Raw genomic sequence first — 22,647 nt, forward strand, 5'->3', positions numbered from 1 at the left:
TTTCTATTTGAAGAAAAGTTGGCATCTATGGAAGGGCGCTTAAAGGTAATATTTAGTCTTGCTTTAGCCATCAACAACGCTTGCTGCATTATTGGTGACAGTGGAGGAACTAACACGAACAGACGGGAGAAGGTTCTCATCGGCTCATCCTACGGGATGGCTGGTTTTGAATTCCGATGGAGCATATAGAAGATCAATTGATATGTCGGTTTGCAGGTGGTGTATTTCAAGACTCAAGTGGTGAATTATATGGTAGTTATGCTATTCGATTGGAAAAGCGCACAACGTATCGGGCTGAGTTGTGAGGAGTTTACGTGGTTTATGTTTAACATAGGAATTGGGCTATCGACTATCGTAAGATTGACTCGCAAGTGGACTGTGGGCTAGTTGTGCATGCCATTACTTCACCCCCGGTTCATCTATGCTCTAATTCAGATCATTCAACAACCGCTTTCAGCGTCAATGGAAAGTTAGTACGCAACATATTTATAGAAAAGGTAATATATTAGTTGATTTCATGGCTAGTAAGAGTTTTTTTTATAGAGAATGATTATTTATTTTATAATATTGCTTTAGTTAAAATTCGAAATTTGTTGATAAATAATATGTTGGGATATGTTTTCCTCAATTGATTAGAGTATAATAAATTATTTTTCCTTAAAAAAAAAATCATTTCAGACTGGTTAGTAAGTTTTCCTCCTACTGTATAACAAAATGCATTTTTCCCAATTAAAGTACATGGCCCCGGTTTGTTCATTGATTGGCTTAATCCTGCATATTGTGAAATAAATATAACCTTCCCCTTTTTAGAGGCGCGGCTTCGGCTCTTTCGTAATTTCGTCATTCCAATTTGTGCCTCATGACTCATCCCCTTTTACTACGGTTTAACAATATATTTATTTGGCATTTGAACGCCCTTTAGATTTTGTTTTTTTAAGTCTCATTTTCCTTTTCACCAAGTTTGTCATTTCCTTTCAAACGACGATAAGCGCTCTAGTAATAGTTTTGACATTTAAACTTTGTTATAGTTAATTTGTTTATTCCATAAAATCATTTTAAATCAACGCTTGACTTCAATCACAAAATTTCACAAATAAAGTTAGATTTCATTTATTATTTTATTCACGTTAATTATATTTAGAAATGATTTAGGTTCAATGGATGTACTCGATAAAATGATTTAATTTAAACTTTTAGTAAATATTTAATTAAATAGTTGATTTAAAAGTGTAAATCAAGAATTGCGAGAATTGATTTATATATTTAATGAGTTAACAGTTAAAAAATTAAGAAAAACTTGTATAATACAAAATTGTAAATCTGAATTTTAATTATCTATGTTATAGATATATAAGACTAATTTTAATCTTATTCATAATTTAACTATAATTAACAAATAGTATTATAATATAACGCTAATAAAATATTATAATCTAACTAAGTAATATTGTTGTATTATAACTCTAATTATATAACTCGTATAATTATCTTAACATTAACATCATGATAAATATAAGACTATACTAATTTTCAGCATCTAAATGCCAAAATTACAATGAACATTAATTTTTTAAATTATTAATTATTTATAAATAGTTGAAATAATACCTTAATGATATATAATTTGTTAACTAATTAAAAAGTTGAAAATTGAAAATTGCAATTATCAATATATTTTGTAATTGTCGAAACTAATTTCATAAAAAAATTGATGAAAATTTAATTTTATTATTAATTTTATTTAAAAATATTCTTTATCATTAAATCTCCGTAGCAACCCGCGAGATAATATGCTTGTTCAAACTTAAAACTAATATACGACCTGATTAAGCTTCTCATCAGGCTTCAACCTTTATCACATAACCGATCCGGCTCCGCAGCCTCGCACCCTCCCCTACTTGTGGGCTTGAGCCTGCAATTCACTGAATTTGGATGATGCATGGGGTGGGTAAGATTGAGGAAGAGGCCATGAACAAAATAATTACAATTATCTTCCCCAAAATATTTAGGAAGAGGCCGACTAGATATTCTGAAAAATAATGATTTCAATGTTAAATTTGAAATTTATAACTAGGAAGAGAACCATTTTTGGGAAAAGGTTAATCTTGATAAAATGGCAATACTTAATAAGTTTTTTATTTGTGTTTTTTGTTCCATTAGAGCTTTTATATTTAAATGCCGATATTATCTATAACAACAGATCTGTTCAGGGGAATGGTGCTCATGTAAAAGCACCGAGACAAATGAATCAAATGGTATTATCATACCCAATCAGCTCTAAGCCCCCAAGCAACCACTTAATTTCCTTCTAGTTTAATTGGATGGATCATCTCAAACGAAATCCTTGGTTAGCAATCCCAGATTGAGAATTCTTCTTCTCCATCCGCTGTGTTTGAGACTGACTTCAGACAGACGGCTAGTGATCTTAGGGGAGGAAAGTACTTGGTTTTCTTAGCTCAACCACTATCACACTAATGTTGTCTTTGCTACCCCGAGCTATTGCAAGCTCAACCAACACTGCTGCTGCTTCGGCGGCACGGTTTTCGTTGACAATATTCTCAAGGGATTTCCTCCTTATTCGGCCGTTCAGACATCTCCTCACTACTCGACATGCGACTTCATTAGATATCACATCCCACAGGCCATCACTGGCCAGTATGAGGAACTCATCGCGATTGGTTAGCTCTCTTACTGTTACTTCTGGCTTGCATATAACAAATGGTTTAAGGCATTGATCGCCTGCATTCAAATTGTACTATCCCGTGAGAAAAATGGCTGGCAATCGAATCCTTCAAATTTAGCTCTGCGGCCATGATCTCTAGCACTATTAAAATTGATAAATGCTGTAATTGTTTAGCTACAGTAGAAGCTTTTCTACTTACCTATGGATCTTGAAGTGGCAAGCACTCCGAGCACACGATATCCATTCCAGTTTATGACCCTTCCACCACCGGCTTCAACTCTCTCCAACTCATCAGGTCTGTCAGGCTTTGCACAAAGAACGTGTCAATATATTGATTTCTTGCTGCTAAACTTTTAAGAAGCTGCTCTTTTCTCTTTCTGGTCTAAACAATCAAATTGATGACAAACCATATTTCAAACAGCTGACCGAGGGATAAAATGCCAGGGAGTTTGAAGTAACTTGAGTATATATATATATGTCTTGCTTCCATGACTAGTTTTGTTTTTTCTTCTACCGACAAATATATAATCATCATAAACGGAAAAAGGGAACAATGGTAAAGGAAATGTAAAGGAGAAAGGTCAGAAAAGCCTAAAGGGGACAAAGAAAGGACCGTAAAGAAGGTCCTCCTAATCATTTGGTAAAAGAACACAGAAGTCCTACTAATCACATGGTAGATTTCTTAATAGTTCCTAACAAAATTAACGACTGAATGGTAGTTTAGTCAATGATAGATCCAAAATTGAAATTGTTAGGTACAACATACTCCTTAGTCTGTCACTTAACGCCTTTTATTATGTACTTTGATCTCAATAATTCTTGATTTAACATAGTTATGCTGTTTAATTTGACGACCCTTAAATAGAGGATTACTTTTTGCCAATATCAGACAGTATTTGTGCAAAAGATCAATAAGAAAAGTCCAGTCTAGCTATGGGGTAAACCCAATATTTCTAATTAAAGGAGAAAACCAGACCAAAATTTTTCATTGCAGATTTTTAATCAATATCAGCATGTACAAATCGAGGACAATCTCCTCCCCTTCTGCAAAATCCAATTTTCAGACCGGAAGCAATGATCTTCTGCCCACACTTTTTACCTAATCATTTATCTCTCATTTGATCATTTGAGGCTTCGAATTTAGTCGCGTTCCCATGTATTTACATATTATTTCTCACCTCATATATATCTGGACAGTTCATTCTTTGTCGATCTGTGCCCAATTGCCCCAATTAATAAGTTATACAAACATCTTTTGGGTACAGATTCTCATTATACCATATATGTCTGCAGGGTATATTCTGAACTACCACCTCAATCTACTCTTTGTTTATCATCAGCACATAAACACGATCATCCTGCTCGAAGAGATTCTTAATTTGTCTTAAACTAAACAAAAATCCACCATGTCTACCAGTGTTCCTTTCAATTTTATCAGCAGAAAACATACTTAAAAATTTAACCTTTTAACATGATAAAACTAAAAAGAATATAAATATATTTGAAAAAAAGAAGCATATAAAAAAATGAATATTACCTTATGATCAAAAGACAAGGCCACAGCAACACCACCCCTCGATAGAACAGCTCTAGAGTCCCCACAATTTGCCACTATCACCTTCCCGTTACCAACCACCGCCACAACCGCCGTCGACCCCACCATCTCCTCCCCCACCCTCCCTCTATTCACCTCTTCATCCATCTTCTCAAAACACCTCTCCATCGTTCTTCCCCAATCAATCCCATTTCCTTCCTCATTATCCTCTACTATTTCCTCCACCAGCACGTTATGCAACCTTTCTCCACACTCCTCCGCCACTCTGGACCCGCCGTGCCCGTCATAGACTCCATAAAAATCAAAATTTTCCCCTCCTTTGACCATAAAACCTAACTCCACTTTCACTGCATCTTCCATCTCTCTTCTCCTACCCATAATTGATAGTAACCCGTGAGACATGTACGTTAAACTTTCAATATCATCTTTTTTCTTGCAAGTTTTCCCTCCAAAACCAGCTAAAACGATGTCGTTCTCCTCTGATGATGATTGCTTTGACGAAGAAGAAGACAATGAAAGCGATATATCCGTTAAACCATTGCTTGGTTTTGATCCATGAAGAAGATTCTTGTCTTTATCGCCGTTGCTGCTGCTTTCTGTGATGGTTATATTCATCATTGTCTGACACGTGTACTTCAATCTTCTAATTTCCAATCTTCTCCGGCGAGCATTCTTGGTTCTGACGACTGTAAGCTTGCTGAGTTCACCGGAAGCAGATGTCATTCTCCGGGGAGCTTTAGTTGATGGAGAGTGAAGCTTCGGTATCTTCTGCGCCTTCATTTTTTTCTGCATGAAAAGCAAAGCGACAACTGGCCTAAACAGATTAAAGTTGATATAAATAGATGGAGAGAAAAGCATTGAATTCGAGCCGTTGATTTCTGCGATGCAATTGGCGGTAGCCACATGGGCTTTTTTGTACCACTGACTGGGATTTTTCAAACAGAGACGTGGACGGCAATAATTTGGTTCCAAACACGTGGAGCTTGGATCTTGGGGCTAGTGATTTGGTCGGGTTAGGGAAGGGCCCCACTATTGATCTCTAGAAGTCGTATTTCGTGGCCTCTCGTGTTTTCAGAGGGAAGGGGGGCGGGTTATGCTTTTTCGGAAAGGTTTTTGTTAATGTGTTTTTATCTGACAAGGAATGTTGACCCCGATGGCTTGATCGGACACGTGTTAGATCTTGCTCGGTCGCGTGTGGGATTTGGACCTCGCACATTGGGTCAGGTTTTGCCGATATCTCGTGTGCAGATCTTAAGCTCCGTCCCATGAAAATGTAGTAGTAAAGTAGTATTATCTTAACGAGAAAAAATTGAAAAATATCAGGGAGGTCTGATTGGATTACCGATGTGAAAAGCGTACAGACTTGCGCCTGAAATCTGATTGGTCCACTACACAACGTATGTTGTCTTGTCAGGAGACTCGAATTTCTAGTTAGTTAATAATCTCTCGTTAATCAAAAGGTCTTAAGTAGGTGCACAAACTTCTGGCCGGGCAGGAAAGCATGTTTTCCAACCACGTGGTTTAAATGAGAGAACCGGTGGGTGGGCTCTAACTGTCCTAGTCCTCTGGGTCTTTTTCTTGCTACTATACTTGCCTAACAATGAGCAATAACTTGCTTTTCTACCAAGGCAAAATTGTAGGTTTCCGTTGCCCGTTAAATTGGTGTTTCGACCTTTCCGAATTCTTGGACAAGTGTTGCATTTGTCCTCGCTAATGCATGTCAACATTCACACAGTGGTAGAAAGTTGACTGTTTCATGTTTATTTTTCTGAAGTTATTGATGTTAACGCAACCTGAGGACTCAATCAAATTGAAAAATCAAGCCTAATATTACATCAGATTGTATAGGGAAATTTCGAATCTATTTGTTTTGTAATAAAATATTTTTTAAAAAATATTATTAAGATTTATATTTGTTTGGGAGATGAAAAATTAATTTTAAATGTAAAATATTTTACGAATTAACAGAATTAATAACGAAAAATATTTTACAACTTTGAAGAGCGTAAGACATTTTTTAAAAAATAACAAAAACACTTTTATAATAAATTTATGAGTATAAGTATAATGAATATTAATATTTAATTTAAAATATTAAAAAGATAAAATATTAATATTTAAATTATACAACTACCATGATGAAAAATATTTTTCATAAAACGATACAAAGAACAAAAAATATTTTCGATAATTTATTTAAATAATAAAAAAATATTAAATTTTTTTGTAAAACATTTTACACAGAAAAAATTTTGCTCTAACAAGTTATTTTTTGATTACCAAACGAACCCTCCACATTATGATCACTCAATATCCATCTCCCTCTCTCTATCAACAAGTCTGCAATTTCCCGAGGGGAATGGCAAGATGTCAACATCCCTTGTAGCATGAACACTTCAACATCAATAAGAAAAACTTCACAATTGGTCCTTTGATGATGTTTGACAAGTACGATGCATCCTTAAAGATACATGTGAATTGTTACATCAATGCAAATGATACACATGAACTCAAGATGAAAGGCTATGATTGGTTTAAAGGAACAAAGCTGTTAAAGGAGGGGAAAGAAAGGCCATAAAGGAAACTGAAAGAAGTTGAAGTTAGAACCTGATTTGCTAGCTAAGGGGTTGATTCAATGTTTCCTCATTACTACCTTCCGTTAAGAAACTTTCCTGTGCTCAAGTCATGTCAAGATAAAGCGCCACAAGCTGACGGGAATACCGAGTAATTTACAACCTACAGCTTGAAATTAAAATGCAAAATACATGCTTCTGCATCAAACATCATCAAAGGAAACTATGACACATCACCGTTTTTTTTTTTTTTGACAGAGTAGGAAGTACTGTAATAAATACAAAGCGTAATACAATCAGTTACTATGTCTTCAAGCTGCAGGAAACTCTCCAATCCTACAAAGGTACATGCGTTGGATTTGCTTTGCAGTTTGGGAAGGACACTCATTTACATATTACACCAAGAGCACAAACACTTAAGATTCTATATATAAACATATGGTAGTAGTATATGATTACAAATATAGAAATGGAAATGGGGTTCTAATAATACAAGATCTTAACAATCTAGCCGCAAAAATTCTCCAGGGGCTCTAATGGGAGGATCTAATGATGACACATCACTGTTATATAAACATCTATTCATATCAAAACAAGAAGAAAACAGATTACATAAATTGCAAGCATATTAGATCTAGAGTAAGCAGATATGTACAATTGTATAAAATAAATAAGGGAATAAGAACTATACAGGTAACAATTAATGGAACAAGAGATACCTGCCTCATCTTCGATGGCGGAAAAGAATGAAGATTACAGATAAACTTGCCAAACAAGGATCAAATTTGTTCTGACAGTCAATGATAATCTGCAACACTGTGACAATGACAGTTGTGGCATCTGACAAATTAAAGATCAGAGACCAAAAAACTTATTGGGAGCTCTTAGTCACTTTTTACCAAGAATGCAGTTGTCAAATAGATCCCTTAAGATGATGAAACCAATTTAAATTGTGTTCTGTCACCAAAAATCATTGCAAGAGCAGGTTCCATTCTTGATATGATGAAACCGATTTGAATCCCTTAATACTATTTCTCTCCCTGTGGCCATGGAAATGTACTTGATTGCAGTATGGCAGTCTCCACAAACACGGAGATTCTTAAAAACTCGAATTGGTTTTGATCTTGATGTGCTTATAAGTCCGAATGCAACCGCAATTTTCTCGCTGTGTTGGAAAACATATTGCTCCTTCTGTTCCTCCTCAAGTTCATGAAGTACAAAATCTGTATCAGGGACATAACCTAATCCCTTTATTTTAAAAGCCATTTCGTCCAGTTTCTCGTAAATCTCCTTCACTTGTGGGTGTGAAGTATCAGCCACATGGAACCTGTGCATCTTATTGTCCACCTCTATCCAACTACAACCAGCTTCTTTGATCAGATTTCTTTCTTTCATATCTTTCCTAATCTGTGCCACATCTTCCCATTGACCGGCAGAGGCATACAAATTTGATAGTAAGATATAGGCTGCAGCATCATGAGGATCTTGCTGAAGTATCATCTTTGCAGCATATTCCCCGAGCTCTTTGTCATGGTGGACTCGGCAAGCCCCAAGAAAAGTACGCCAGACCAAGGCATCTGGTGTGCAGGGCATTGTGTTTATGAGCTCAATGGCTTCCCTAAGAGATCCTGATCGGCCCAATAAATCAACCATACATGCATAGTGTTCCATTCCTGGGACAAGCCCGTGTTCTATGGGCATTGAATTGAAAATTTCCCATCCCTCTGAAATCAAACCTGCATGACTACAGGCTGATAAAACAGCAGTATATGTGATCTCGTTGGGCCTGATCCCTGCCTCAAGCATTTCATGGAATATTTCCAAAGCTCTCGTAGCAAATCCATGTTTTGCAAAACCTGTGATCATAGATGTCCAAGATATAACATTTCGATCACCCATCTCGTTAAAAACTAGAAAAGCAGCTTCTATGTGTCCACACCTAGCATACATGGATATCAATGCATTACAAATGCACTGGTTGGACTGATACCCTGATTTAAGCACCCGAGCATGGATTTGCTCCCCCTTTCCAATTGCACCAACACTTGAAGCTCCACTCAATAGACTAGCAAATGTGAACGCATTAAGCTCAATTTTACTATCTGTGAGTTCATGAAAAAGTTCAAAAGCTCCTTCAGAATCCAAGTTCTTAGCACAAGCATCGACAATAGTGTTGTAGGAAACTAAATTCTTCTCAAATAGAGATTCAAAAGCTTTCTGAGCATTGTCCATCCTGCCAGACCTAGCATACATGCTTATAAGAGAGTTCCCCACGCAATCATCTGATGCAAAACCATGTTTTACTGCATGGGCATAAAACTGTTCACCTGTGCATGAATCAGAGAGATTTCCACATGCCTTAAGAACACTAGAAAATGTGAAATGATTTGGCTGAACAGGACCTCCCATCATTTTGGAAAAAAGCTCAAGAGCTTCCTTATCGCGACCTCCACATTGAACATACCCCGTAATAATCGCAGTCCAAGACATAACATTATGTTCTTCCATTCTACCAAACACCTTTCTAGAATCATCCAAAGACCCACCTACAGTGCACTTAGCATACATGTCCACTAAACTACATCCTATGCAAACATCCAAAGCGAATCCTGACCTAATAACCCAAGAATGCAATTGCTTGCCAAGTGACAATGATTCTGATTCCAATTCAGTGCAAGCTGAAATGATACCACTTAGTGTAAATCGATCAGGCACGTAGCCACCTAGAACCATATCCAAGAACAAATCAATAGCATCCCTTGGGTAGCCTAATTGTGTACATCTAGTTATCATCAAAGTCCAAGCAACAACATTTTTCGCAGGCATTTTATCGAACACCTTAAAAGCTGACTCCAAATCACTATTTCCCTTCACAAACATGTCAATTAAAGCACACCCAACATTTGTATCAGACTCAAGATACCCACTTTTCACTAAAAACCCTAAAATTATCTCCCCAATTGAGAAAAACTCAGCTTTTGAACAAGCCCGAACAACCGCAGTAAAGCAATACTCATTTGGATAAAATCCATTTTCAAGCATATCGAGAAATGTCAAAATTGCTTTAAATTCCATTTTATTATTAGCAAAACAAGAAATCATTGCACTCCATGAAACTAAATCTCGTTTATCTTCCATACGTTGGAATATTTTATGGGCTCTGGCCCAATCGCCGGATTTTGAATACAAACTAATGAGTGAGTTAAAAAGGACCGAGTCAAGCTCGAGTTTAGACTGATTCAAGTTGGTGTGAACGATTTTACCGAGCTGGAAGTCACGTGACCTGATGCAGGCCTTGAGAAGCAGAGAGTAGGTGATGAGGTCTGGGTGCGTGTTTTGCCTGGCCATGACATGGAGGGTGGATACGGCTTTGTGGAGGTGGCCCTCATCGAGGTGATTGATCAGACGGTCCCTGAGGGTTTCGAAGTTGACGGGGCGAATAACGGACGGTGGTGCGAGAGTTTGGCGGGGGCGCGTTGAGGGTTTAAGAGAATGTGGCGGGGGTTTGGCGGGAGAGGGAAGAGAAAGGCTCATCATCATCATCGTTTTCTTAAACGGCTAGTTTCCACTGGCTGGCCCTGTTAAAAGCGTTAAAGTGCAGAGTGCTGGTTCTTTTCTGGGCCTATATCCCCAATTAATGTGGGCTTCCCGTGTCTCTTTCGGCCAACACAAGATAAGGGCCTCAACTCTTTGAAGTTGTACAAAAGTACGTGCATGTATTAATTAATCAAATGATGCATTGCAATTACCTGCCTTTTCAAGCAGGGGAAGATGGATTTTTCCTTTTTCCCTTTAGACATAACAAATAGCTTTTGGGTACAAATTGTGATAAATTTGGAGTAATGGCTTTCATCGCAAATTCCTTCTGTCACCTTCCACTGTTAATTAAGCTTATTGATTCTGTATAATCAGTTGATGCAGAAGATGACTCTTGTTGAGTTGAGTGGCTTCCACTGCTCCTTACCAAAGTTTGTTGTGGATATAAAACAGGCTTGGGAGGCACTTGCAGACTTTCAACTTCTCCTTCGAGCATCTCCACGACTTTGGTCATTGAAGGTCGATCACTAGGCTTCATTTGTATACACCACAGTGCTACCATGATCATCTTCTTGACTATTTTGTTTTCCTCCTCCGACGCTTCTTGGATTTCTTCAAAATCCCTTCCGCCTACAATTTGGTCATAAACATTGCAAGGAAAGTAAGCTTCACTTGACTGTTCTGTCACTGTAGTCGAATTCCTCCTTTTGGCTGCCATTTCCATCAACAACATTCCGAAACTATAGACGTCAGCTTTATATGAGACACCTCCAATGTTTTTGTAGAACAATTCTAGTGCTATGTATCCGATTGTGCCTCTTGCTGCAGTAAGAGTCACTGTGGTATCATTTGTTGGATACAATTTTGCAAGTCCAAAGTCAGAAACCTTAGCAGTGAAATTTTCATCAAGAAGAATGTTGTGAGGCTTAATATCAAAGTGTAAGATTTGCATGTCACAACCTCGATGTAAGTATTCAATGCCGCGAGCCACTCCTAGAGAAATCTCATATATTTTCTCCCAACCTATGGTTGTGTTTCCTTCTCGACCAAAAGTGTATTTGTCAAGGGAGCCATTAGGCATGAACTCATAAACAAGAGCACGCTTTGTTCCCTCGGCGCAAAAACCAATCAGTTGAACCACATTTACATGATGAATTCTCCCAATTGTGGCAACTTCATTAATAAATTCTTGACCATTAGCTTTGGACTTGCCCAACATTTTTACTGCAACAAGATGACCACTGCGAAGCTTTCCTTTGAATACAGAGCCATAACCTCCTTCACCCAATTTGTCCTTGAATCCCTCAGTCATCTTTTTTATCTGTGAGTATGAATATCTTATCGGCATGAAGTTGTTCTGACTTTGCAGGAAATTTTCAATCCTGTCATACATTGACATATGCCTTTTTCGCCATTTGTAGATTAAAAATACCGTCACACATGGAGCCCCACAACAACATTTCAATGTGATAATAGCTCCTGTAGGGCAAAACCACACAGAACATCATGAGAGAACGCTTTTTGCTGCAGAGTTATGAGCATTTTGCATATTTAGAATATGATTTATTCTTGGTATGCATCTTACCGATGATAAGCACCATCAACACCCAATACGCTGCAAGAAAAGAGAAGGTAATCATAAAGGTAATTTAGCGAAATGGAAGGCCAATAACAATCTTACAATTAAACAAACTCTAATTTCTGAAGTTGGTGGATATATTGCAAGTTCATTCACTTTTAGTAATTTCTGTAGTTATCAGCGGGCAACAATCGCCAATGCCCTTTAGGATATATATTCTAATTTCAAAAAGCAATGAATTGAAATTTAGTGATGCTGCAAAGATGGTTTCTTCCAATTTTGGGCTGAATGAAGAGCATATTTCGGTTTCAATTTCATAATGTAATCAGACCAATCTTTAGCAGCTGTTCACTAATCAAGAGAGTATAATGCAGCCATATCCTCGCACAACTGCTTCTAAAATCCTAGACTAGGCGCTCTGCTTCCTTCCATACATATCAGCAGCTGTTGTTTGCCACTTTTTGTTTCTAATAATTTCCTACTAACTCTAGAAACGACATTAAATGAAAGATAGAGAGAGGTCCCTTACATATGACCGTGTAAAACATCTTGTGGAAGAAGCCTGCATTCATTACGAGGAAGGAATAACATCAGCACATAATCTTTCAATTCATCGTTAGTTCAAAATTGTAAATACTAAAAAACATTAATAGTCAATGCTAGGATGGTCCTCTCTCGGATACTGCTGCCTGATAGCCAGCATGACAGATAAGGTTGGGCTTCTTTGGATGAAATTCTTGCAATAAGTGTAGATGAAAATGTTAGCAAAATTTCAAACTAGATTGATAAATATTTGTTAATTTTCCTTGGCGAGGGATAGAAACAATGTCAACAGTTGAAGCGTTTCCTAAAATAGCATTATAACACTATAAACAGAAAACATTGTTCTGATTCCTTGATTTTTAGGATCTTGAGTTGTTTGTTATTTGCTTTGTAAAAGCATGTTTCTGCATACTAGAAGGCCTGTTTTCTGAGTCTTATTAATTAGGATCAAGCCTGATATGTCAGTAATTGGTTATAGGGTAGCGGTTAATTGCAGCATCTGAGTACTCTTTACACCAGAAGGATAAAGGAGAAAGAAGACCTACAAATAAATATGTTGTAAGTAAGGCTGCAATATTGTGAAATCAAAAACAGAATAAAATTTCTTCAAAGTAAAGATTAATCTGTCAAAATTTCCCTTGTGAAGTAACATAAAATATGTTGAACAAATGAAGTGGAAAAGACTTAGAAAAAACTTGAAATTGCCCTTGAAAGAAACAAGAATAGTTAAGACTTGGGTCGACTGCGTTATATAATAAAACCAATGCTTTAGTACATGGGAAAAATTGCTAAAGCTTTCACCTTCTTTTACGGTAGTCGCAAATGGCAAGCACTGACGATGGTCTGTGCTATTAACGCGACAAGGTTCCCAAGACCTGCAGTACCCGCACCTTTATTGAAAGAAGGAAAGCTCAAACCCGTAAACTAGCCTGCTGTAGATTTCCATGTAGGAAATATTCATCCCCTTTTTTACAGGTAACGATGTCAGAGCCATCACCTCTACCCTGCACAAGTCCTCCACCTCCGATGCAGCCGTGGGTCCAAAAACAACATAGTAATACCTCCTCGAACGAGAGAAAGAAGAATTAGAATGGTTGCCACCATTAATGCAAGGAGCAGCGTCCACATGAAAACTACTAGAATTCACTGGATTTGCGCAATTCAGGAAAACCATACTTTCTGTTAGTTTAGGTAAATAATCTGTTTTACCCCATTGGTACTTGTACCATATAAATGCATCTTTGTCGCTGAAGTTGGAAACGGTTAAAGAATATCGAGGAAGGGAAGAGCAATTCTCCTTCTGAATACCAGCATCCACCAATCGAATGGTGTAGTTATTGTAATTGATTGCCCGCACATAGTATTTTCCTGAATACAGGTACAATGCTGTCAGGTTGTTCTGCTCACAGCCTAATTCATAACTTTTGTTCCCGCAATTGCTTGGATCTCCCCTCAATCGAAAGGGATAGCTGATGTTGTGAATCTTCCCACAAGAAGAAGGGGCACATTTGTTGTTATCAGTAGCAGCGACAGTCAGGTGAACTAATGGAAGAAAAAGAAGGCTTATGTGGGCAACGAAGAGAAGCCTTCCTCTGAACAAGGTGCCATGGTGGACGAGATTGAGAGAGATTGCAAATTTGAATACTGAAACAAGTTTTCTGGATATCAAGGGCATCTCTATATTCAGGTAATAGTTTCACTTTCAGATTTGACTTGGAAGCTGATTTTGTGATTTGTATGCTTCCATCGCCTGTAAGGAATAATTAATAGCAAAATTAAGTCCTGTCTTATTCTGAACATCAAGAATCTTGACTGAACAAAAATGGTCAAATGAGGAAGCCAAGATTAAACAATTTGAAACCACACATTTTGGACAGTGCACCCTTATAAGCAGATGGGTACCCATACCATCAAGTCAAAGATTTCGCAGGCTGCTACTCATTGTTACATACTTTGGGATAATATGTGATCTAATGGTAAATCTCATTTGAATAACAAATCCATACCTCTGTGATTTTTTTATATTTTCTTTTGGTACTTTGCTTATTGTAGGGTCAGCGATTACAAACTGTAAATAATCATGATAAAGATTTCAACCCTCCAAAAACTGATTGTCTTTGGAGAAAAAAGGATGATTATATGCAAGAGATCAAAATCTGTTTACTGATTATATAAAATATCTAAATGAAATTATTTAAACACAAAGTGACATCAAAATACTATTTTCACCCCATGCCTCCATAGTGTTGTTTTAGTTGAAAAACCTTGAAGTATTCTTGAAGTAATTAAAAGCAATAGATTACCCGATAGAAATGAAAGAGCAGGAAGTTGTACCAGGAGCAAACAGTATGTTCTCCCAATTCAAAAGGGAAATGATGAGAATTCAAATAAATCCGGCTTATGTGCACCTTTTTGGACCTGAAGATCCCCACTAGACTTGATGAATCGTATTTTTAATGTTGCCTCCAAACGGAGATAAGGCCATCCAGCCTGGATAGGTATACAAAGCCTGCAAGTTGCATGCTGAGAAAAGTAGAATTTGTAATTTGTTTTAGGGTGCCTTATAGTTTATTTGTTTTTGCTAATCCTTTGGGCGCAGTTGACCGGTCATCCTGCAGTAAGCGGTTGCTGAAACCTCCTGTTTACTTCCTTCTTTTAACTATAAGCAGAACGTTTGGAAAGGGTCAATGGCTCGGACCAAACGGCTTGTCATTTGAACATCTCCAAAATAACAATTAGAAATATCCAATTATATGAATAGTTAATCCGTATCCTCTTCAGATCAAATCAGATCAAGATGGTGCCGATCAATTTTTGCTTAGAAATGTATCTCTCTTTCTTTTGCTTGCTGTTAATGCTAATATATCCGGAGCATGGTTCAGGCCTTCAAGATTGCCCAGAATTAAGTTGGGGGAGCAATGGCACAGCCATCCGATTTCCTTTCCGACTTAAAGGTATGCATCCGGAATCCTGTGGCTATCCAGGGTTTGATCTATCTTGCACAGAGAAGAATCAGACTCTGCTGGAGCTGCCACATTCAGTAAGGGTCTTTGTTGAAAGAATTGATTACCAGTCTCAGGAGATATATACATCTCATCCAGATGGTTGCTCAAAAGGAACTCCGAAGCTTGAATTTGTCTACTTCTCGCTTCCAGTTCAAGGTACAGGTCATGAATGATTATACATTGTTCAACTGTTCATCGATGGAAAGACATCAATTGTACAGTCACATCCCTTGCCTTGATGTTCCCGGCTATGAGGTTTACTCACTAAATTCAGTCGACGACATCTCCAAATATCCCCTATCCTCTTGCACGAAGTTGTACAGTGGCTCATATCCTGATGGTATGTTTCTTGACATTCTTCCTCTGAAATGGACCGAGCCAATGTGCGGATTTTGTGAACAAAATGGCAAGCATTGTAGGTTGAAGAATGATAGCACTGTAGCTCAAATTGAACGTTTTGATGCACCGATCAAAGCCAAAGGGACGAAAGGTACTTTTTTTTTCTTTCCACATTCTACATTTTTACAACTTTTGAGACAACCTATGGTCGTTTGGTATAATCCAGTTCATACGACTGATTGCTGTATCTGCCAAATGTTATTTTCTGCAAAAATAACTCTAACTTGATATGGTTCTAGCTGGTAATTTTAAATGAACCTTAGAATCGAAGAACACAAACGCATGAGCCTAGTTAAGCAGATACACGAATCAGGGGCTGTCAAAGCATAGAGCTAATTGATTAACTTATAGCTTCTGCATTATGTTTCTCATTTTTGTTTTTCCTTTTGCGGTGCCAATATCTAATAGTTGCTACATGAGCTGGATTTTGTAAGGAACAAAAGTCTTTTAGCACCAGGGACTTGGTTATTAAACAATTAACTTCCTTCAAAAAGTAGCATCAAATTAATGGCCAAGGGAAGCGATGCAGAGAACTGGAGTTCAAAGTACAGAGCAGACAAAATAAAACATAAATGGCTTTATCTTAAATGGTTTTCTACCAACCAAAAGCTGGTGTATGCTTGTGCTAATTAGCATGGAATTTGCTTTTGAAAGTTGTTTTTATACTCAATCAAACCCAGAATTTCACATAAAAAATAAATAATGATTTCATCTTTCCCTTGTGCAGGTACAATGAGGAAGCTAGTGACTGCAGGTGAGTTTGCCTATTTCATTGACAACTTTTAGCATTCTATTTAACTTCACTCTTATGCCCATTATCTTACATTCAGTGGAAAACAGTCATAACCACTGTTAGCATTAGGCGGATGGCTATTCATGATTAGAATGATTTATATGCAGGTGTAGTTCTAGGTTCCCGTCTTGTGGTGATAGCAATCATTGCAGTTTATTACCTATATAGCTCTAACAAGATGAGAAAGGAAAATGATGCAAAAATTGAGAAGTTTTTGGAGGATCACAGATCTCTCAAGCCATCAAGGTACAGTTATGCTGACATAAAGAGGATTACCAATCAATTCAAGGAAAAGTTGGGCGAGGGTGCATATGGAACAGTGTTTAAAGGAACGCTTTCTAGTGAGATCCACGTTGCTGTGAAGATCCTCAACAGTTCCATCGGCGATGGGGAAGAGTTTATCAATGAAATAGGGACAATGGGGAGAATCCACCATGTCAATGTTGTTCGTTTGGTTGGCTTCTGTGCTGATGGATTTAGACGAGCACTGGTATATGAGTTCTTACCAAATGAATCATTGGAGAAACTTATTTTCTCAAGTGATGGGAGGCAACATTCCCTTGGTTGGGAGAAGCTTCTAGATATTGCAATCGGCATAGCGAAAGGAATCGAGTATCTTCACCAAGGGTGTGACCAACGGATTCTACACTTTGATATCAAGCCTCATAATATTTTGCTGGATGAAAAATTCAATCCAAAAATTTCTGATTTGGGTCTGGCCAAACTGTGTTCCAAGGATCAAAGTATTGTTTCGATGACTGCAGCAAGGGGGACCATGGGCTACATTGCACCTGAAGTATATTCTAGGAACTTTGGCAATGTGTCTTACAAGTCAGATGTTTTTAGTTTTGGTATGTTGATACTTGAAATGGTCGGAGGGAGGAAGAATGTTGATGTTACAGTAGAAAGTGCTAGCCAAGTTTACTTCCCAGAATGGGCATACAGTCGATTGAATCAGGGAGACGAGTTGATAATCCGAATTGAGGAAGATGGACATGCTAATATTGCGAAGAGGCTCACCATTGTGGGACTTTGGTGTATACAGTGGTATCCAGTGGGTCGCCCTTCAATGAAAAACGTTGTTCAAATGTTGGAAGGAGAAGGAGATAATTTGTCAATGCCTCCTAATCCTTTTGGTTCTACAGGCCCTATACGAATGAATCCAAGTATGCCTGTAAGAAACGTTCACCAAGAATCGGCAGTCATTTCAGAAACAGAGTGATGATCATAGGTAAAGAAAGGTATTCCATTATAAACTATGTGCAGGCTAGGATCCCTGGAGAAAGTTAAGAAATTTGTATCTGTGAAATGAATTTATGTAAGTAAAATTTTCAGCAGAAAAGATGCATGCCCGAAATTGATTATGAATAGTAGTGCAATGAAACAAGTTCGACTCTTGTATACGTTTCAAATACAGAGTAATTAACTCCTTAGCAAAATGCAAGTTCTTTAAAGAAGAGTGGGTATTTTTTTTTTAAATGTATTATATAAAAAACTAAAAGACAAAAATATCCCAATTTAATATTTAAATAATATAATTTATTTTGATTTTAAGTAAAAATTTTCAATTAAGTTTCTGTAACTCATCTCCTAATACCAAATTCTAAAACTTTATGTAATAGTATTAATATCAGACACATTTACGCAAATAAATATTTATATATCCGCACATGTGTTGCTATATTGCAATGAAAATTATTAAAGTGTACTTAATAAATATTTCTCCTAAAAAAATATTTAATGGATTTTTATACAGCCATGAATATATATATATATATATATATATATATATATGTATATGCATGTTTTTTTTTCAAAACAATATATATGCATGTTTTTAAAAGTTTTTTTATGTATACTAATGTTTGTTGTTGCCTCATCCTAAATGAAGATTTGTTTTTTTATTTATTTTAAATAATAATTATGTATAAATATAAAAGTTTTTAATATGTAAAATTTGAACTCTAAATGATTCTTTACTATTAATTTATAAATTATTCAATACTATTAAAATTAATAAATTTTTTTTAATGAATGTCATTTAATATATTTAAAATTTTTATTTATAAATTGAATAAATCTTATTAATATTTATAATAAAATATTCAAAATGACAATTTAAAATTATAATGACCAAATATATCTGTTTTTTACAATTAAAATTCAAAAAATTTATTTTTTAAATAAGAATCATTCAATGCAATTAGAATTTTTATTTATAAATTGGATAAATCTTATTAATATTTATAATAAAAATATTTAAATAAGTTAAAAATATAATGAGCCAGTATCTATTTTTTCAAAAAAAAAAAATTTTAAACATATTATTATTATTATGATTATTATTATTATAGATATAATGCATATACAAAAAAACCCCATCCTCGCAATAGTATTTATTTTTTGTTTGAGAAAGAAAAACAAAATATCCTATCAAAATCGAAAGGAAAAAACAAAATTAAAAAAAGTAACGTTAAATAACTTCTTGGTGAGGAATCTTGACTCTTGACTTGATATTTTGATGAATTATTGGTGATGGTGAATGCGATGGCGTCACCTACCCCCACTATTCTTGAAGTTTCTGCACTCAATTTTCCAAAGTAAGTCAAGCAAAAGCAAGCCATGGCTTCTCCACAATTCTTTTTCAAACCCGCGTATCTCTAGTTAACGCGGAAATTGGATTCTGTGGATTGCAATGGACTGGAAGCGTCAAATCAAGCCTAATTTTTACAAATGCAGCAAAAGTCGGGTTATCTTCTATCTTCGCTTTTTTGGGATAATTAATTTGGTCAGATTTTCATATCAGATGCCGTGCGAAACATGTTTGAATCTCAAGTTTGATGCTACCAGTAACAGTACACAGTGATACATTGTCACTGTCATATAATTCGCAGAATAAAGAAAAGACAAACTTCTTTTCATTAAAAAGAAAAGACATACTTGGTAGGTTTTTTCCTACTGAATTTATGCAATGTGGAGAAAAAGTCTAAATTGTATCGCCGGAAGTTAATCAAATTACAGAAAACTGTAATCCAGAGCATAAACTGCTCCATTACAGGAAGTTATTGCCAGATCGGATGGCTAGATATTGGGAAAACACTAACTACCCCACTAACGATAATGCAGACGATGACTCTGTTTCATTTGTTTGGTCTCCAACCCTCTCTTCTGGATAAAGTAGAGGCTTGGGAGGTACTTGCAGGCTTTCTAATCCTCCTTCAAGCATCTCTACAACTTTGCTCATTGAAGGACGATCACTTGGCTTCATTTGTATGCACCACAATGCCACTATGCTCATCTTCTTTATCATTTCCTTGTCCTCTTCTGTGGCATCCCCGACTTCATTGACATTGTTTCCTTCAATAATTTGGCCATAAACATAAAAGGGAAAGTATATTTCACTTGAATGTTCTGCCAACGGGTCCAAATTCTTTCTTCTTCCTATCATTTCCAGTAATAACATGCCAAAACTGTAGACATCAGCTTTGTAGGAGACCCCTCCAATGTTTTTATAGAACAATTCAGGAGCTATGTATCCCATTGTTCCTCTTGCTGCAGTCAATGACACGATACTATCATCTACTGCATATAATTTTGCTAGTCCAAAATCAGAGATTTTTGGAATGAAGTTCTCGTCCAGAAGAATATTATGAGGTTTGATGTCAAAATGTAAGATTTGCATGTCACAACCTCGGTGTAGATACTCGATGCCATGAGCCACCCCTACAGCGATCTCATATGTTTTTTTCCAACTTAAAGTTGTACATCGTTCTGGGGAAAAGATGTATTTATCGAGAGAACCATTAGGCATGAAGTCATATACAAGGGCACGTTTTGATCCCTTAGCACAAAAACCAATTAATTGCACCACATTAACATGGTGAATCCTGCCTATTGTAGCAACTTCATTAATAAAATCTTGACCGTCCGCTTTGGACTTGCTCAGCATCTTTATTGCAGCAATGCGGCCACTTCGAAGCTTTCCTTTATACACAGAGCCATAGCCTCCTTCACCCAACTTAACCCTGAAACCATCGGTCATCTTCTTAACATCTGAGTAAGAGTACCTTACTGGCATGAGGTTGTTGTGACTTTGCAGAAATTCCTCAACAGTGTCATACATGGATAAATGTCTCCTGCGCCACTTGTGGACAACAAATAATGTCACACATGGAGTTCCACATATAATGGCTACTAAATGGAGATATGCTGCATATAACAAAATTGTAGAAATTAGTTTAACAAAATATTAATCGCTTCGTGGTGAGAAGAAATTTGCTCAGTAGAAAAGGAGGCTCTAAGTTGCAAGTTTTTTTCAAATATTTTTTTATGGAATTCTCATTTCTCATATAATCTCACCTATTGTACCTATGACCATACCGACCAGTGTACCTGCAAGACATACAAGTGGAAAACTAAAAATTTAGTGTATGATGACCACAGAATTTTAGAAAGCACCTAAACTTCCTCCCCTTCTCTCTTTGTGCTGCGTTTTAAATAGGAATGGCTTGCTTTAATTACTTACCAACAAGAGGTGTCCAACCACAATATACATGATTTGCCTCATCAATTATGCAGAGGTTACGAGGCCACCACCTGCAGTCTCCACAGTAAACTTGAGACCATGAAAGCTCGAATCCATAAGCTAGCTCATCGTGGATATCTAGGAATGTAATGTTCTTTTCATCTTTTCCTAGCAAGGATGTCATAGCCATCAGCTCTATACGGCAAGATTCGCTTAAATCTGATGCCTTTGTGCGGCCAATTTTAACATAAAGGTACCCTTTTGATTCCGGAACCCAAAAATTGGAGGAAAATGCGTCATCAAGGCAGGGAGAAGAGTGCAGGTAGAGATGAGCATTTACAGGTTTTGCACAGTTTAGGAAAAGAATATTCTTTGATCTGTTATAGGTCCATGATGATAAGCTATATGGAGCTATGTCTCCTGATGTGAAGTTATAATAACTCAAGGAATACTGAGGTATGGAGGAGCAGTTACCTTTCTGAACACCGGCGTCAACCAGTCGGATAGTGTAGTTATTATAATTGATTGCCTGCACATAGTATTTTCCCGACTTCAAGTTTAATACTGTAAGATTGTTCTGACAAGATGAATTATACCTTGGGACGCCGCAGTTGTGTGGATCGCTGTTTAACCGAAAGGGATAGCTAATGTTCTGGATACTACCGCAAGAGGAAGGTGAACAATGATGGTTACCCTTGGCATTGCAAGTTTCACGAGGCAGGGCTAGAAAAACAACGGCTGTGACTGCAAAGAGTAGCCTTGCTGCGAGCATGAAGATGACGAGAGAGAAAGGGGGAGAGTATCTTCTGTAAGAGTTTTCGTATGAGCAGAGTTTTAGAGATAGAGAACTGTAGTAAAAGAGAGAAGCTCAAACAGGGGGAAAACCAAAGCCAGATTTCATTATATTGGTACATATATATTGCATGGCTTTTGCATACAGAGAAGGAAATAATAACACCTACATTTAGCCAATCACAAGTCACATATAAGCTAGGTCGGCTGGATGAAGAAAAGATAGCATGACACTATCAAAAGCATGCCTGCTCCTGGAGCCACGTTCTTTACTTGTTGTCATTCACAACAAAAAAATATGGCAAAAGTTTTTTCAATTCGATCTCAAAATCCTAACATCTTCACTCAAATTTTCAATTACACAAAAAGATTAGAGCAATCCCTTTGGTTTTCTAAGCACCGCATACGTAAGGAGAGCTTCCAGTAGATATGATACATTTGGATTTGTGATTATCAAAGCACTGTCACATTGAACCAAAAAAAAATTGTCACTATTGAAGTTAGACAAGTGCATGGACGGTAGCCGGACTCCTGGGCCCGTCGGCTATCATGATCAATAAGTTTAGGTAAAAACTGTCGAGAATTATTTGTAGAAATTTGCCAACCATAAATTATAGTAAATTATACGACCTAAAGGACTTGCAGATAAGTTAAAAAAAAATA

General features: G+C 36.8%; 5 protein-coding genes and 1 pseudogene across 15 annotated transcripts; 1 reads left to right on the forward strand and 5 right to left on the reverse strand.

Moving 5' to 3' along the window:
• Positions 1-2,105: 2,105 nt before the first annotated feature.
• Positions 2,106-5,059, reverse strand: LOC18605733 (protein phosphatase 2C 51-like). 2 transcript variants are annotated; one of them, XM_007038934.3, is made up of 3 exons: positions 4,221-4,991; positions 2,883-2,988; positions 2,106-2,739 (listed from the first exon to the last, which is right to left on the reverse strand). In XM_007038934.3, exons 1-3 carry the CDS (start codon positions 4,959-4,961, stop codon positions 2,426-2,428), a joined length of 1,161 nt encoding a protein of 386 aa, XP_007038996.3. In that variant the 5' UTR covers positions 4,962-4,991; the 3' UTR covers positions 2,106-2,425. The 2 variants fall into 2 exon arrangements, 1 of the variants encoding a protein (XP_007038996.3); XR_016025435.1 differs by having other exon boundaries at positions 2,689-2,739; positions 2,883-3,065; positions 4,221-5,059.
• A 2,145-nt stretch (positions 5,060-7,204) lies between these two features.
• On the reverse strand, positions 7,205-10,399 carry EMB2261 (Tetratricopeptide repeat (TPR)-like superfamily protein). Its single transcript, XM_007038935.3, has one exon. The coding sequence runs from the start codon at positions 10,352-10,354 to the stop codon at positions 7,772-7,774; it is 2,583 nt and encodes an 860-aa protein (XP_007038997.3). The 5' UTR covers positions 10,355-10,399; the 3' UTR covers positions 7,205-7,771.
• A 108-nt stretch (positions 10,400-10,507) lies between these two features.
• Positions 10,508-14,973, reverse strand: LOC18605735 (rust resistance kinase Lr10-like). Of its 4 annotated transcripts, none has more exons than XM_088804861.1 (5): positions 14,879-14,973; positions 13,272-14,220; positions 12,457-12,489; positions 11,934-11,963; positions 10,508-11,827 (listed from the first exon to the last, which is right to left on the reverse strand). In XM_088804861.1, the coding sequence occupies exons 3-5, from the start codon at positions 12,473-12,475 to the stop codon at positions 10,680-10,682; spliced, it is 1,197 nt and encodes a 398-aa protein (XP_088660987.1). In that variant the 5' UTR covers positions 12,476-12,489; positions 13,272-14,220; positions 14,879-14,973; the 3' UTR covers positions 10,508-10,679. The 4 variants fall into 4 exon arrangements, with proteins under 4 accessions (XP_088660987.1, XP_017973201.2, XP_088660986.1 ...); XM_018117712.2 differs by having other exon boundaries at positions 14,774-14,944; XM_088804860.1 differs by having other exon boundaries at positions 14,805-14,921.
• On the reverse strand, positions 13,363-14,145 carry LOC108661186 (uncharacterized). The gene has a single exon (XM_088804630.1). It carries the CDS (start codon positions 14,143-14,145, stop codon positions 13,363-13,365), a length of 783 nt encoding a protein of 260 aa, XP_088660756.1.
• A 46-nt stretch (positions 14,974-15,019) lies between the features above and the next one.
• On the forward strand, positions 15,020-18,054 carry LOC18605736 (rust resistance kinase Lr10-like; annotated as a pseudogene). Its single transcript, XR_016025434.1, has 3 exons — positions 15,020-15,965; positions 16,602-16,628; positions 16,775-18,054. The product of XR_016025434.1 is annotated as a rust resistance kinase Lr10-like (transcript).
• A 1,587-nt stretch (positions 18,055-19,641) lies between these two features.
• On the reverse strand, positions 19,642-22,433 carry LOC18605737 (rust resistance kinase Lr10-like). 6 transcript variants are annotated; one of them, XM_018117709.2, is made up of 5 exons: positions 21,789-21,925; positions 21,667-21,721; positions 21,193-21,450; positions 21,027-21,059; positions 19,642-20,876 (listed from the first exon to the last, which is right to left on the reverse strand). In XM_018117709.2, the coding sequence occupies exons 3-5, from the start codon at positions 21,380-21,382 to the stop codon at positions 19,771-19,773; spliced, it is 1,329 nt and encodes a 442-aa protein (XP_017973198.1). In that variant the 5' UTR covers positions 21,383-21,450; positions 21,667-21,721; positions 21,789-21,925; the 3' UTR covers positions 19,642-19,770. The 6 variants fall into 6 exon arrangements, with proteins under 6 accessions (XP_017973198.1, XP_088660990.1, XP_017973195.2 ...); XM_088804864.1 differs by having other exon boundaries at positions 21,667-21,742; positions 21,789-21,917; XM_018117706.2 differs by adding an exon at positions 22,155-22,433 and having other exon boundaries at positions 21,193-21,998.
• Between the last annotated feature and the right edge of the window lie 214 nt (positions 22,434-22,647).

This window comes from Theobroma cacao, chromosome 3 (assembly GCF_053813885.1).
Source record: "Theobroma cacao isolate CCN51 chromosome 3, ASM5381388v1, whole genome shotgun sequence".
Taxonomy (NCBI): domain Eukaryota; kingdom Viridiplantae; phylum Streptophyta; class Magnoliopsida; order Malvales; family Malvaceae; genus Theobroma; species Theobroma cacao.

What these genes read in the sequence shown, in the direction of transcription:
- LOC18605733 (XM_007038934.3), bottom strand. Translation starts at nt 4,961, where the DNA reads ATGACATCTGCTTCCGGTGAACTCAGCAAGCTTACAGTCGTCAGAACC. An exon ending in CCTTGTCTTTTGATCATAAG is followed by an intron (nt 2,989 to 4,220) that starts GTAATATTCATT and finishes CTTTGTGCAAAG; the next exon opens with CCTGACAGACCTGATGAGTT. An exon ending in TGCCACTTCAAGATCCATAG is followed by an intron (nt 2,740 to 2,882) that starts GTAAGTAGAAAA and finishes ATTTGAATGCAG; the next exon opens with GCGATCAATGCCTTAAACCA.
- EMB2261 (XM_007038935.3), bottom strand. Translation starts at nt 10,354, where the DNA reads ATGATGATGATGAGCCTTTCTCTTCCCTCTCCCGCCAAACCCCCGCCA.
- LOC18605735 (XM_088804861.1), bottom strand. An exon ending in GTTGATGGTGCTTATCATCG is followed by an intron (nt 11,828 to 11,933) that starts GTAAGATGCATA and finishes TTTGCCCTACAG; the next exon opens with GAGCTATTATCACATTGAAA.
- LOC108661186 (XM_088804630.1), bottom strand. Translation starts at nt 14,145, where the DNA reads ATGCCCTTGATATCCAGAAAACTTGTTTCAGTATTCAAATTTGCAATC.
- LOC18605737 (XM_018117706.2), bottom strand. Translation starts at nt 21,964, where the DNA reads ATGCTCGCAGCAAGGCTACTCTTTGCAGTCACAGCCGTTGTTTTTCTA. An exon ending in TGGTTGGACACCTCTTGTTG is followed by an intron (nt 21,060 to 21,192) that starts GTAAGTAATTAA and finishes TATGTCTTGCAG; the next exon opens with GTACACTGGTCGGTATGGTC. An exon ending in TATGGTCATAGGTACAATAG is followed by an intron (nt 20,877 to 21,026) that starts GTGAGATTATAT and finishes TGTTATATGCAG; the next exon opens with CATATCTCCATTTAGTAGCC.